The sequence below is a fragment of the Galeopterus variegatus genome, unplaced genomic scaffold (genome assembly GCF_000696425.1).
Source record: "Galeopterus variegatus unplaced genomic scaffold, G_variegatus-3.0.2 Scaffold44, whole genome shotgun sequence".
Classification (NCBI taxonomy): domain Eukaryota; kingdom Metazoa; phylum Chordata; class Mammalia; order Dermoptera; family Cynocephalidae; genus Galeopterus; species Galeopterus variegatus.
Window position 1 is genome coordinate 265,861 of NW_007726155.1, and position 15,167 is coordinate 281,027.

At 38.8% G+C, this 15,167-nt stretch overlaps 1 protein-coding gene across 1 annotated transcript in view; it reads left to right on the forward strand.

Annotated features, from left to right (window-relative positions):
- EIF4E3 (eukaryotic translation initiation factor 4E family member 3) overlaps positions 1-11,544 on the forward strand; it is a 40,503-nt gene extending 28,959 nt beyond the window's left edge. The window contains exons 5-7 of the mRNA XM_008571791.1: positions 2,311-2,377; positions 6,668-6,823; positions 11,085-11,544. Coding sequence (XP_008570013.1) covers positions 2,311-2,377; positions 6,668-6,823; positions 11,085-11,131 — 270 coding nt within the window. The 3' untranslated portion in view covers positions 11,132-11,544. The remainder of the gene's footprint in view (positions 1-2,310; positions 2,378-6,667; positions 6,824-11,084) is intronic.
- The last annotated feature ends 3,623 nt before the right edge of the window (positions 11,545-15,167 follow it).

Sequence of the window (15,167 nt, forward strand, 5' to 3'; positions counted from 1 at the left end):
GCTAAATGCCTATACACTTGAAAGATAAGCTTAATAGAGGTCATCTCTTTGCCTGCCATAACTAACACATGGAAGTTGGTTCTGCATAGTGGGAAGCAGGATTCTGCCCACCAAAGGCCCATCCCTCCTCCACTGGGGGCAGAAGCACTTCTGAGAAGGACTGTGGCACAGGGAGGTTTAGCATCTCACTGTTCCTTGGGGTTTCATGAGAAGCTATGCCCAGCCTCCCTCTGGGGCCGACGAGAACCTGGTTGGGTAAAGACCTGGTGGGATGCTGGTTTGCAGGGGTTAAGCCTCAGAAACCCAGATTTCCCAGGAGTAGGTTCCGATTCATCAATAGTGACTGAAAATGAACATGAACATAAAATCGATGATCTTAAGCCCTGGGAAACCAAAAATCTTCTTTTAAAATGGACAAAAGGCAAATGGTACTCAGTCTCACCTTTTCATAATTTCTTTCATGTGGATAATCTCAAAGAGTTGAAATGTGTAGAGACCCATATTCTTAAGCTGGAGTCATTTCTCTATGAGCACATACCTAAAGATAGCATTTATTTGTCATAGGTGCACTCTCTTAGTCAACATGGGTAGCTCCAAGATTTGACTGTTATTTAGCATCCAGAAACAATGTCAGGGGAGCAAATAACAAATCAGGAGAGGCATATGAAGCCCCTTCAGCCTCCTAAAATAGAGAGAATGGAGACTATAGGAGAATAAGAGAATGGAAAGTTGTTTTTTAAAAAAAATTTCTATGAACTTCTTTTGCCTTTTCATGTTCTTTATTTACTCACACTAGACTTTGAATTCTAGTAGAAGTAATCATGATGTCAGTGTTTCCTGGAAAGTGGCTGAGAGTCAGTTTTGTCCTTTCTCTACTTATTATCTCACTTGGCCATTTGGTTACAAATAATAGTGTCTTCATCCCAAGCAGTCCAGCCTTCTCTTAAGTGTCAAGTGGTGGGAGTCTGGTGGGCCATCTTGAATTTACATCAGGGGAGTGAAGTCTCCCTTCCTCTAACTTCCTCTTCCCACCCTCAACTTCATCACTAACAGTGTAAAAGACCACAGTTGGGCAGAGAGAAAATGGAAGCAGTGATTTCTAAGTGGGACACTAGCAGAACAGAAGGGAAGGTCTAAGAAAGAAAAAAGAACAACCCCCCGGAGGAGGAAAGGTCCCTTTTCAGTTCTCTGGTTAGCTGCCATTGCCTTTATAAAACATTTATCCAGCCTGCTTTAAGCTCATTAGAACATAGTAATAAACACCTTATTATAGTTAATATGTATTGAGCACCCAGCAGCTCAATATGGCAAACATGCAGCTATTTATGGGACGGATCTTAAATGTTGAGCCCTTTCGTTGCAATCACTGTGCTAAGCCCTTTGAATGCATCACTGACTCATTTCATACTCAAAACAGCCCTGGGAGGTCAGCCCTATTATTATTCCTTTGTTTGCCTATAGAAACTGATGCTCAGAGTGGTTGATAACCTACCTGGGTCGTTGGTAGTAAGCAGCCTCACGGGATTCAAACCCAGTTCCGGGAGACTTGGGAGCCTGGGAACCATGGCAAGGAAGATAAATGGGATCACGAATTTTTCAAGAGGAACAACTGGGTGTACTTTCAGGTCTCCAGAACCTATGAGTGGATTCTGGCTATGTACTGGATGGTGTTAGTAGATCTTGAGCAGAAGGAACCTTGTTTCTCACTGGTGGGAGGTAGACCAGAGCAGGTAGTCATTTTTCCAGGGGAATTGCATACATTCATACATTAAGTTCTATCACGTAACATAAACAGTCTGATTCAAGTGAATGGAATTTTGCAAGTCTCTAGTATTCAATAAACAAGAAATTTACTTAAGTGTTCTTTCCTTGTGTAACTTTTGAAGTACCTTAAAAGCTGCAAGAAAACAGAGGAAAAGGTTTTAAGGACAAGGATTTTACTATAGCATTCAAATATAATCAGTTGATTCAGTTTGAATCAGTGAGAGGTAAAGAAACCACAACAGTGTGAGTCATGTGACTGCGTTCTCTCCATTCTTCGGAGCTTCATCGGAGGTTTCACTAGAGATTAGCTTTCCTAAGAACTGGATCACTTGTTATCTGTGTCAAGTTATTTGTAAACCAATACAGTATATGTCACTATTGTAAACGTTTACCTCTATGATTTGAAGATGTCTGCATGCTGCAAATATGGGACTAAAAGTGCATGTGAAGTTGAAGAAATGTAACTGGTTTGGTTCCTGAAGATAATTGTCTAAAAATATATATGTGTTTTGTTTGTTTTTGTTTTTTATTCTTTTCCCACATCAGTCCACAGTTTGGAAAGAGCTGTTGTTAGCAACTATTGGGGAACAGTTCACAGATTGTGCCGCCACAGGTAAAGAAGCCCATGGCTCCAGTCGTCCACGCCTCATGCGTGCTTGGCTCATGCTTGTGACTTGCAGAAGTTTGTTTTTTATGTGTTTGACTTTTTACATGTTTTGAAGTTGTTTAGTATGTAACTATGAAGTTAGTGAGACTTTTTCATGTGATGGTGAGGTTTAGTGTTAGGTATGTGTGTATATGTACGTGTGAATATTTCCATACCTATATGCTATATTTATGTATGTATATGTGCATATATATTTTTCCCTCATAGCTCAACTTAGTAGTATTCACTACCATCTGTCCAAATTAAATAGGAAGAAAGATAAGATAAATTTGATATCAGTTGGATTTTTGGCACAGTTTGTAGGTTTCCTTCTTCCAATTCTTCCAGAAGAGGAATGCACCTTTGCTGTCCAGGGAAGTCTGTAGTAGGCAGACACAATCCCTTCTGTCCCTTCCTCCTTCCTCTTGTTTCTCGCTTGGTCCCCTGCTCAAAGAGGACTGGAGCAGATAGTCAGGGATGTACTCACCATAATTACCCATGATTCCACAGCTGAGGATAAAACATGAGGTCTTGAGGACTTTCCTTTGGAGACCATTTTTAAAGACCAAGTGAGTTTCTGAGAGCCTCTGTGAGCACTTTTTGTTTTGTTTGTGTTTATCATGAAACCACTCAAAGAAGAGAATTTAATTGCTTGATTAAAGTTTTGATTTCTTCTCAGATAGTTCCCTCTGAATGCTTCGAGGCAAACTCATTCTGAGTATTCTACGTGATGCTCTGTAAATTAGGAGGTTTCCCAATATGGCTGATGAAAAAAGACATCTTCAGTTCTGTAAAAATTAAAAAGATTGTTTCCTTTAATTATTTAGTTGGCTCTGTCCCTGGCTTTGAGGTATTTTTACTCACATTCATGTGCTGATCAGTATACAAAGCCAAAGATACGTGGTGTGTGTATTGGGGGCGGGTGTGTGTGTGTGTGTCAGTGTTATGCAGTCTCTGGAATGCTGCTTCTTTTTTTTTTTTTTTTAAGCTAATTGGTATTGATCAGTTGGCCCAAACATCTTGACAGTTCTGTCTTTGAGAGCCCCTGTAGGTCCTGCCAGTCCCATGGCAAGTTTCAAATTCATCTCACTAGCAGTTTCAATAATTCCATTTTTGTTTTGCTTACTTCTTTCTTACACTACTTTTTATTTGCTTAAGACAAAGCTTGGGTTCAGATAAAATTGTCTTGAAAGTACAGATTCCCTCTGTTTTAAGAGGGAGTAGTTAGCAACTTGATAATATGCAGCCAAAAATATATCCTGTGTATAATTATAAACACATACATCCCTGGGAGAGAAAGTTTTCTGTAGGAGTTATTTGTTTCTAGAACCAGGAGAAATAGTCTATGTAATAATAAATAGCCAGTATTAAGTAAAGAAGACCAGTTGTTTTGTGGCTGACTTATGAAATTAGAGCACCGTTAACTGTTAACCATTAGCTTTTCCATTAACTAGCTCTGCCACCTTACATAAGTCAGCTAATCTCTCTGGGCCTCACTTCCATCATCTTTAAATAGTAGCTCCTCCACTCTAATGTCTTATGCTGCCAGTACCCTAAAATTTCAAGGTTTTGCAGGTTGATTCTACTTATAAATATTACATGTTTGCTGACGGATCTGGCTTTGCATAAGACTTGCAGCCTTTTTACCATGTCATTTGTGAAGGTGCTGTGTTAGTAACTATGCCTAATTTCCAAAAGCCGAGCCAAACTGAAATATTGACAGTTCACCGTATTCAACATTCATTAATTATATCACTCTCTGGCCAATACTGTAAAAATGGGCAATACCGAAAAACTGGGAAACACTAACATTTCCCCAAGAGACTGATCTAGTAACTTCATGACCATTCTTGAAAGTGGTAAACTTCAAAGCCTCCTTTATTTGATTATTTTAATTTTCACAAAAAGTTTAAAATTGTGCTCTAGCAAGTAGAATTTTAAAATGTAAATTAAAAAATAAGAAACCTGTACCTAAAAAAATCTTTTCTTGATGGGTTAATAAATTTCTGTGGATGGTCATAATCGGGTGCTTTTTTTAAAAATATCTTTTTTTTTTTTTTTCCCTTTTTGTCTTTTTTCGTGACCGGCAACGGATCGCAACCCTCAGTGTTGCGCCCGTATCGGACCGGGGACCGGCAACGGGATCGCAACCCTCGGCATTGCACCCGCCCCTCGCTCAGCCAGTGAGCGGCCGGTCTGTATGTGGGATCCGAACCCTCGGCGGGAGCGCCGCCGCGCTTCCCAAGCAGCGCACTGTAGCAGTGCGCCACCGGGCCGGCCCTTAAAAATATCTTTTGGTATAAATGTGACATATATACACAAAGTACACACGTTATATGTATATAACTTGACAAATATTCACAAATTAAGTCTATCCCTGTAACTAGCATCCAGATCAAGGAGCAGGATATCATCGACTCCCTAGAACCCCTGTCATCTTCCCTTCCTTTGAAAATGGCCACTAGCCTAACTTCTAACACCATAGGATAATATCGTCTGTTTTTGAACACTTATATAAATGGAGTCATTTAGTGTCAAGTTATAAAAATTTAGCCAGGATCAAATTCATTTAAAAAGAAAAGAAGAGAGGGAGGGAAGGGAAGCATGGAGGAAAAAAAGGAATTGTTTTACTGAAGATGATTTATTTTAGTAAAGTAGATGTGTCCTTATTAAAATTATATCCTAATACTAAAATGTTTTAACTTTAGAAGACAATTGGAAAAACTGATGGCATGAATATTTAGATTTACAGAGGCTAGCAAATTAGAGAAAGCATATTAACTAAGGCAAAATTTTCTAATTTTGGCCGGCCCGGTGGCGCACTGCTACAGTGCGCCGCTTGGGAAGCGCGGTGGCGCTCCCGCCAAGGGTTCGGATCCCACATACAGACCGGCGGCTCACTGGCTGAGCGAGGTGCGGGAGCAACACCGAGGGTTGCAATCCCGTAGCCGGTCCTGGTCCGGTACGGGCGCGACACTGAGGGTTGCGATCCGTTGCCGGTCACGAAAAAAGACGAAAAGGAAAAAAAAAATTTTTCTAATTTTGATAATGCTTATTTTTCACATATTACTTACTGTTGCTAAGAATGCAAGTACAGAGAGCTGATCCTATTTCATTAATGTGCCTTGAACAGGTAAAACTGGAAGTAAAAAATCTGTATTCCTATCATTTCACTGCACATTAGCGTAAACAAAGCAACTGCAAGGGAGGATGTAACAGTGCAACAAAACCTTAGTATCTACCACTATTCTCATATATACACAAGGCAGTCCCAAATCTGGAGTTTTGTTTTTTAAAAAAAATGCCAACATTAATCAGTGTAGATAATTGCCTTCACGTGCATTCACTGAAGTACTGTAATCACAGAGTCATACTCAGAAGATATTTACTCTTATTCTATACACAGTTCTTTTTTTTTTTTTTTTTCTTTTTCGTGACCGGTAAGGGGATTGCAACCCTTGGTGTGGTGTCGCCCACACTGTGCTCAGCCAGTGAGCGCACCGGCCATTCCTATATAGGATCCAAACCTGCGGTGGGAGCGTCGCTGCACTCCCAGGGCCGCACTCTCCTGAGTGCGCCACAGGCCCGGCCCTCTATACACAGTTCTAACAGATGGTCACTGATTCTCTAGTCTGCCCCAAACCATAAGCAGGATTGCTAGAGGAAAGCACCAGAGAGCAGGAAGAATCAATAGGAAAGAAGCAGACAAGCAAACCGCAAAAAGCACATGAGCAACTGGGGATGCACAGTCTAGGTCCAGTAAGTGTTGGGGCAAATAGTACTTACCACCCCAAGGTGTCTGAAAGCTTGGCAGGAAGTCAGGAGAAATTCTTGCTGTTTATAACAAAGACAGCAAGGCATCGAGGAAAAGTTCATCTGAGTTCACTTGACTTTCAGAGAGCAGGGAATTATGCAACCCGTTTTAGGAAAAAATCTCATCTAAACAGAGTAAGAAATAGTAAAAAAGCTTTGGTAACATTAAAAAGGGTAAATTACTTATCTGAAAAATGTGTTTGGCTGGAACACTTTGTTTATCTAAGTCCCTGGATAAATGTGATGTGACTGCTACAGCTTTAGTGCACTAACACGCTTTTTTCCGATGATTCCCTGTAGAAACAATGGTTTGTTACAAGTTCTCTTGTGCCTTCTTTTTTCCATCTTATCCATAACTCACAGATAAAATGATTAGGTGCTTAAAAACAGTCAGACTGACTTGAAATTATCACTTATTTGGTTTTTTTTCCATCTTCCCCTCAGATGACGAAGTGATAGGAGTCAGTGTCAGTGTTCGGGACCGAGAAGATGTCGTCCAAGTCTGGAATGTAAATGCCTCTTTAGTCGGTGAAGCAACTGTTTTAGAAAAGATCTATGAACTTCTGCCCCACATATCTTTTAAAGCAGTATTTTATAAACGTAAGTGCTTCATTTTCAATTATTACTTTCTAGCTTATTCTGTCATATTTTTAAAGATAGAAACTATGTTGCAAATGAGGTGAAGTCAGAATCACCTGAAACTCTATACTTCAGAAAATAATTTAATAAAATACATATAAGTGTTTAAAAAAAAAAACTTTATTCTCAGAAATTGAAATGAGCTTTTATTCTTGCCTAACTGCATGGATCAAAAGAGGAAATACATATTGTATTCGTTATTTCAAAAAATTTAAACCTGAACTTAAATTTGTCATGCTCAGAAACAAATACATTCTTTTGGAAACAACAACAAAAATGTCATTATATGAGCTGGCAGGTAGATGTTCAATCATCCCTTCATAAACAGGAATTTAGAATGTATAACATCTGTATTTGTGGAGGAAACTTATTCTGAGCGCAGGTATGATTGAATGTTCTACTGAAATGCTAATACTTCCTCATTATGGATGACTGTGACACAGAACCAAAAGAGAATTCATGCACAGTGGTGAAATGTTAACAGTATGAATAGGTGTGTGGACCCTTTGTTTCCATCATGATTCATGTTCATTGCTTTTGTGTGCTCTTTTGAAAAAGTCATCTTTTTTCATAATGAAAACATCTTAGTGCCATTAAACCAATGTTTAGTAGATCAAGCTATGGGTTACACTTTTAACAATGAGTTAGAGAAAAGGAATGACAACCTTACACATACATGATAAATTTCCTATATTCAAAACTGTTGAGTCAATAAATAATTTTTTTAACCTCTGTATTTCATTGAATCTAAGATGCCCTTGATGATAAGATGCCCCATTATTTTGGTACTACTAAGAAAGAAATATAAAAGGCTGCCAATTAAACTAAGAGAACTATTCCAGAAGTTTTCAAGTGGGGGGTGGGGGAGCATGCATCTTAGAATTGCTGAAATACACTTCATTATTGTTTCACTTTCCCCAACTCTTTGCCTAACGGATAAAAAAACAAGTTTTGTTTTGTGCTTGTCCTAGCATGATAGAAGATATTAAAACTAAGGCCTCCCTGTAAGGAATCATACAATCACAGGCCAGATGATTTAGGTTTTAAGCCGTGAGACTGGTCTGATTTTGCAGCCATTTAGGAGGTGCTGATCTTCTGAATTTTAAATCAGAGTTTAAATAAAAGCAAAAGCACTGCAGAAGTTGCTTATTGGCTGTGTAGAGTGGACATTGAAAATTTGTTGATGCCATTTTGATTCTTTAGGGATACATTAATTATATTTTCATCCCAAATGTTAATTGAAAGGTCACTGAGGGGTTTTTCTTTTCCTTTTTTCTAACCCACAAAACTACCTAACAGAAACTCTACAGAAGGACATGTGTTTCACTGCCATTTATGAATGGGGCTAAAACATTCTTTACCACTTCTGAATCGGCTCCATGCTTGACTCCAAAGAGGGTAAAAGCAATTTGGAGTCATTAAGTCAGGCACTCTGGATTTTTGTCCCACTTCAACAGTGTGACCTTGAGGAAGTTGCAGTTTCTCTTTATTTTACTCTCTCATCTGAGTATCGAGGAGGTTGGTCTTAGATGATCTCCAAGGTTCCTTCTACTTCAAAATTCTATGGTTAAATCTCCAGGTAACACATTGGTTAGCAGCAGGTTCAACACAATGTTAAGTGTTTTAGTAGAAAAATAGACCACAGAGTGGTTAGGCTAGTTTTTAGGGCCATGGCAATAATCAGGTAAGACTGACTAGACACTTCACTGCTTAGCTGTTCTGATGGCTGGGAGAGAAAACAGCCAAACAAAGGCAAAGAAAGTCGCAACTTGGCCAGCTGAATCAAGCTGAACAGACACCCTAAAGGTAGACGCCATTGTAGACCTTGTGAGTAATGCAGAACTGGCTTGGGGTCTCAGCAGAAATCTGTTCTTTAAATGGCATAAATTAACATTTAAAAACTCAAAGATTATTCAAATAAAAATTGGAATTGGAAAAAAAGCAATTCTCTTTATTTTATAAAGCAGGCAGTCCTTTACTCTTATACACCACTTGCTGCAGAAGTGATTTGGAAAAATGAGATTTGGACAGAAATCTCATTCATAACATGATGAAGAGCAGTTTCAGGGAGAGCTAAGTTAGAAATGGCCAAATCATACTTTTACTCTGTCTTGTTAATAGAATCCTGGTAAGTGTCCCCAAGTTTACAGGAGGTAGGTGATGGTAGATTTTCCATGTAGAAAGAATCTAAGCATTTTTGGTCATGGCCTCCAGCAGGTAGATGAGGATCATGCCATTGATAAGTGACATATGATTTGGACACAGATTGATTATTTGACTGAGAAACAATGTCTAGAGACACCCCCTCTACCCACCACCACCAATTCTGTTAAGTTCTTCTGAGCAGGTGAATGACAAAGGTCTTCTCTGATGTGAAAATTATGTAGAGCAAGGATTGGCAAACTACAAGCCTCAAACCAAATCTACCCCCTTCTTTCCTCTCCCCTCCTTGCCTGTTTTTGTGTGGGTGCAGCTGAGAATGGCTTTTACATTTTTAAATGGTTGGGAAAAATGAAAAGAGGAACTATATTTTGTGGCACATGAAAATTATATGAATATCAATGTCCATAAATAAAGTTTTATTGGCATATAGCAGTGCTCATTTGTGTTCATATTGTCTATAGCTGCTTTAGTGCTACAATGTCAGAGTTAATAGTTGGAACAGAGACTGTATGGCCCACAAAGACTAAAATATTTATTCTCTTCCCCTTTCCAGAAAAAGTTTGCTGACTCCTGGCTTTGAGTAATTCTATATTTCCTTTCTACCAAGGCTAACTAAAGGGTGACAGAATTCCCTCTGTTCAGATGCTCCCACTTTTGAATTTTCTGTTCCACTATCTCCTTAGCCCGTCAACATCAGTCTTTCAACTATGAGTGTTCCAGACTGTCCCTCACACCTAGAAGTAATAAAAATCTTTGGATAGTTTATATCTCTGGATTTATAATTGGAAGACCAGTATCACTAGTTCTGCGGCTTCTCTACTTGACCCGGAAGCACAATATATTTTATTGCAGACCAAACCACGTTTTCTTTTGAGTCTGCCCTAAACTTCTTTCTTAAAAAGAAAAAAACAAAAACACGAAGTGAAATATTTGTAAAGTTATAGCTGTGAGAAGTGTCTGATTAAATTAGTTCAGGTTTCAGGCCACCCTTAGGTATTTGGCCAACCCCAGGTGACCCTGAGAGCTGTAAAGTGCTCCCCTCCAGTGTTTCATCCAAGCGAAGAGCAGGTTGGGGTAAAATATTCCAGATGATCCTGAAGGGAAAATAGTTTCATTTTCCTCCTCAGCAGTAGTCTGAAGAATTTATTCTATATAACAAGTAGAGAATTGGGGGAGGCTTCAGAGGTGAAATGGGCAGCCCACCTGTGCATTCCTAGGACACTATCCACTGCCATGGGGTACGAGGGACAAGGCGCTCAGGATCCTGAATCGCTTTCCCTTTATAAGACTTTGATTCGCAATGATGGTTCACCAAGTCCAGCAAGTGGATTTTCAAACTTGGCCTTTAGCCTTGGAGGAAGTTTTATATATTTCATAGGTCCCCCATTACTACTTTACACTTTAAAACATTCTAAGTCTTTGAAAATATTTTTGGTAGCATAATTTTTTATTCTAGACTCCCTAATTATGACTAGCAATTTTGCAAGCCAGACAATAGGGCTGAAAATCCACTGGGGGGAAAAACATGATTGGGAAAAATAAAAGACCCATCAGTGTTATGAAACTTTATTTCCCCAGGGAGGGGGTTGAGAGGTGGTGGGGGGAAGACATTATATAATCCCTCTCACCCTTGTGTGGTTCTTTGCTTTGTTTTATTTTGGTTTTATTTTCTTTCTAAAGATAGGCTTATGAATGGCTCTGTCTTGGGTAACGTTAGCCCCCCTCCCCCCATGCATTTTGTGGGTTGCATTTCCCCGTGCAGCATTTGCTTGCAGCCTGACATATTCTCTTCATCAAGCTTGTCGGGATGACTCATTCTCTTAGGCAAAGCAAGAAGAAACAGGCAGCATGCCCATTGCTTGTTTATTCCTTGTTTTAATTTTCATTATTACGTTTCTCAGGAAATGCACGCCTTAGCTAACAGTTACTGGCAAAAAAGGTATTTGAGTTCTTGCCAGCATTTGGGGAAGCTGAATGAGATGCCTAGAGGAGGGTTAGCCCATCCTTTGCTTAAAGTTTTCTTTCCTTTTTTTCTTTTTTGTTTTTTTCTGTCCTTTAGCCCATGAAGAGCATCATGCTTTTGAAGGTGGACGTGGAAAACACTAATTGCACTCTGTAAAGAATTCTTTGTCCTTTGCTGATTGGTTTTGGAAACGGTCTTAACAGGAGGGAGAGTGAAGAGAAGACTTGCCGAAGCCCGATGCTGGTCAATTTAGAGTGGGTTTCTGTCCTTGCAGATTGAGCAATTAGGGCTCAAAGTGGCAGGCGGGGTGGGGGGAGATTGTGTGGGTTTCTACCATCACATTACTTGCTTTTTTTTAAAAAAAAAAAAAAAAATTTTTTTTTGGCTTTCTAAATTCTCTGTTCTATTCACTCCAAAAGTTTTTTTTTTTTTTTTTGCCCTTTGAGATTCCTTATTCAGTCTAATTATTGTTTTCTACACTCCCCTTTTACTGAGGCACAAGAAATCAGTTCCCCTTTAAGTAGCTCTGCTGTACCTAGTTAATGAGAATATGCATAATCGTGATAATACTGCTTTTAAAAACCACACTGAATGAGGAGGAATACTAGCTTGGTGAAACCTGTCTTCTGATTATTTGTTGTGACACATTCCTGTGTACTATGAGCTGGGCATTGTTTTTTTCTGTCCCAGGGAAAAGAAAAACCATACTTAATCTGATTTTGCACTGACAGCACACACATCTTTTATTTTTCCCTTTTAAAACTTTTTTTGTAAGCCATAAAAGGAAAATCATAGTTGGGTTGCCTAACATGAAAACTGTAATCACAACTCAGTATCAGGGTATAAATCAAACTCTAGGTCTTTGGACTCTCTGTAGAAATGTTTCTAACCAGAATTTCAATTTGACCTTTTCAATGGAAGACTTAGGAGTGGTAGCAAGGGATTTCTCACAATAGGAAACCTGATATTTCTGATTGAAAGAGAAAGTGATATTTTAATTGTTTGAAGTAAGCTTCTTCCAAAGTTTGGATATGATTAGCCACTTAGGGCTGTTCAAATCAATTCCAACACATTTTGTTAAATAATCTCTTTCTCCTGCTCACATCATTTGTCCTTTTTTTTTTTTTCTTTTTTTCTTTTTTTTTGTCTTTTTCCGTGTCCGGCAACGGATCGCAACCCTCGGTGTTGCCCCTGTACCGGACCGGGGACCGGCAACGGGATCGCAACCCTCGGCGTTGCTCCCGCGCCTCGCTCAGCCAGTGAGCGGGAACCGGTCTGTATGTGGGATCCGAACCCTCGGGCGGGAGTGCCGCCACGCTCCCAAGCGACGCACTATCCACTGCGCCACCGGGCCGTCCCGTTTGTCCTTTTTTGATAATTGATAATCCTCCATGTGGGGCAACTTGTCCCCCCCTTTTTCATTTAGGAGCAGGAAGTTAAATCTCATTTCCAGATGAATGTGAACATTCACAAAGTTGAGCTTTGAGTGCATTTTGTTCATATTAATTATTGGAATTGTTGATATATATTGTATTATACTACCAAAGAAATATTGGTTTCTGTAGAAGGAAATGGCCACCCTCTGGAACATTAAGACTCGTTCAGAATCAGAATACACTGATTTCCCGTTTTTGACTTTGCCAAGCCTCAGGCTGCTTTTACCTGATAAGGGCAGGGCCGTTTGAAGATGCTTCCTCCTGCTGGCTTGGTTTTAGAGTCAGGAGAGCTAGTGAGTGCTTATACGTTTTTTGAAAGGGTGGTGCACTCAGAACTTCCTTGTACCCAGGATTTTTAATTCCTCTTGCAGTGTTGNTTTTTTTTTTTTTTTGCCCTTTGAGATTCCTTATTCAGTCTAATTATTGTTTTCTACACTCCCCTTTTACTGAGGCACAAGAAATCAGTTCCCCTTTAAGTAGCTCTGCTGTACCTAGTTAATGAGAATATGCATAATCGTGACAATACTGCTTTTAAAAACCACACTGAATGAGGAGGAATACTAGCTTGGTGAAACCTGTCTTCTGATTATTTGTTGTGACACATTCCTGTGTACTATGAGCTGGGCATTGTTTTTTTCTGTCCCAGGGAAAAGAAAAACCATACTTAATCTGATTTTGCACTGACAGCACACACATCTTTTATTTTTCCCTTTTAAAACTTTTTTTGTAAGCCATAAAAGGAAAATCATAGTTGGGTTGCCTAACATGAAAACTGTAATCACAACTCAGTATCAGGGTATAAATCAAACTCTAGGTCTTTGGACTCTCTGTAGAAATGTTTCTAACCAGAATTTCAATTTGACCTTTTCAATGGAAGACTTAGGAGTGGTAGCAAGGGATTTCTCACAATAGGAAACCTGATATTTCTGATTGAAAGAGAAAGTGATATTTTAATTGTTTGAAGTAAGCTTCTTCCAAAGTTTGGATATGTTTAGCCACTTAGGGCTGTTCAAATCAATTCCAACACATTTTGTTAAATAATCTCTTTCTCCTGCTCACATCGATTGTCCTTTTTTGATAATTGATAATCCTCCATGTGGGGCAACTTGTCCCCCCCTTTTTCATTTAGGAGCAGGAAGTTAAATCTCATTTCCAGATGAATGTGAACATTCACAAAGTTGAGCTTTGAGTGCATTTTGTTCATATTAATTATTGGAATTGTTGATATATATTGTATTATACTACCAAAGAAATATTGGTTTCTGTAGAAGGAAATGGCCACCCTCTGGAACATTAAGACTCGTTCAGAATCAGAATACACTGATTTCCCGTTTTTGACTTTGCCAAGCCTCAGGCTGCTTTTACCTGATAAGGGCAGGGCTGTTTGAAGATGCTTCCTCCTGCTGGCTTGGTTTTAGAGTCAGGAGAGCTAGTGAGTGCTTACACGTTTTTTGAAAGGGTGGTGCACTCAGAACTTCCTTGTACCCAGGATTTTTAATTCCTCTTGCAGTGTTGACCAGCAGAGAGAGGTGGGGCTACATTAAGCTTCTGGCATGTGTTTCTAAATTAAAATCTCTGTTCAAACATTTTAAAGGACTTTCATCATTATCTATTGATGAAAGTCGTGCCCTTCACTTGCATTACTAACCACATCAACCACAATAATCATCATCATCAGGTTTTTTTNTGCCCTTCACTTGCATTACTAACCACATCAACCACAATAATCATCATCATCAGGTTTTTTTTAAAAAAATGTTTTTTCCTAGACTTGAGTTTCTTCAATGATTTCTAAATTGGGTATAAGGGTATCAGATCCACTTAGCAAAAGTCTGGGACTTGTTTCTCTAAACATCGTACTAACATTTAAGTTGTTTTAAAATTATTCCTCAAGGATTTAAAAAAATTCTGGACATGAATTAAAATTTTTTTATGATATAAGTATTTTTCTGATAGATTAGAAAAAAGGATATAATTGACTTCATTATAATTGTCCTATATATTTCCATAAGTAAATGGATTTTGAAGTATTTTATTTTTGAACTTTATTTAAAGCATTTGTGATGATATGTTCAACTTTTGCATGTATGTAGTCTTTGAAGTAAAAATAAAATAAAATAGGAATATTAGGCTCACCTGAATGCTTTCTAGTTTCTATTGTTTATGATCATAAAACATGGCTAGCACACAAAGATTTTTGTCCCAGTGAACTTTTGCAACTATTTCTGACCCTTTGGAAAATACCAACTGTGAGAAGGATTTCATTTGCCTAAAGTTAAGAACCTATCATCTAAATTACTTTAAGAGAGGATTTTGTCAGATTTTGCTTTGGAAATTGTTTTAATTGAATATTTAGTCATAATAGACTTTGGATGAACTAAGCTGATTTAATCAGTTTAAAAACCTCTCATTACCTTCTTAGATTAAAGAAGCTAATACTCTTTTGAGATAGAAGGAAATATTTTGTGGGGCATGTGACTTTTGCATTAGGGCAGTTTACCCATCTTGGCCATTGCTGAGGCAAGTGGGAACTTCGAGTATAATCCTGGCCTTTTCAGCCAAGTTCTTGCAGGTGCAGATGCAACCTTGTATTCTTGCAAAGCACTGCACGGAAGCCAACGAGCTCACTTTCTGGTCTTTGTAATTCCTCAAGGTCTCTGATACAGAGCCAGGAAATCTGATTGAAACTAATATGCATTTTTTCCTCCTATCATTCTCTAGATTGTCATATCACAGGCACTTG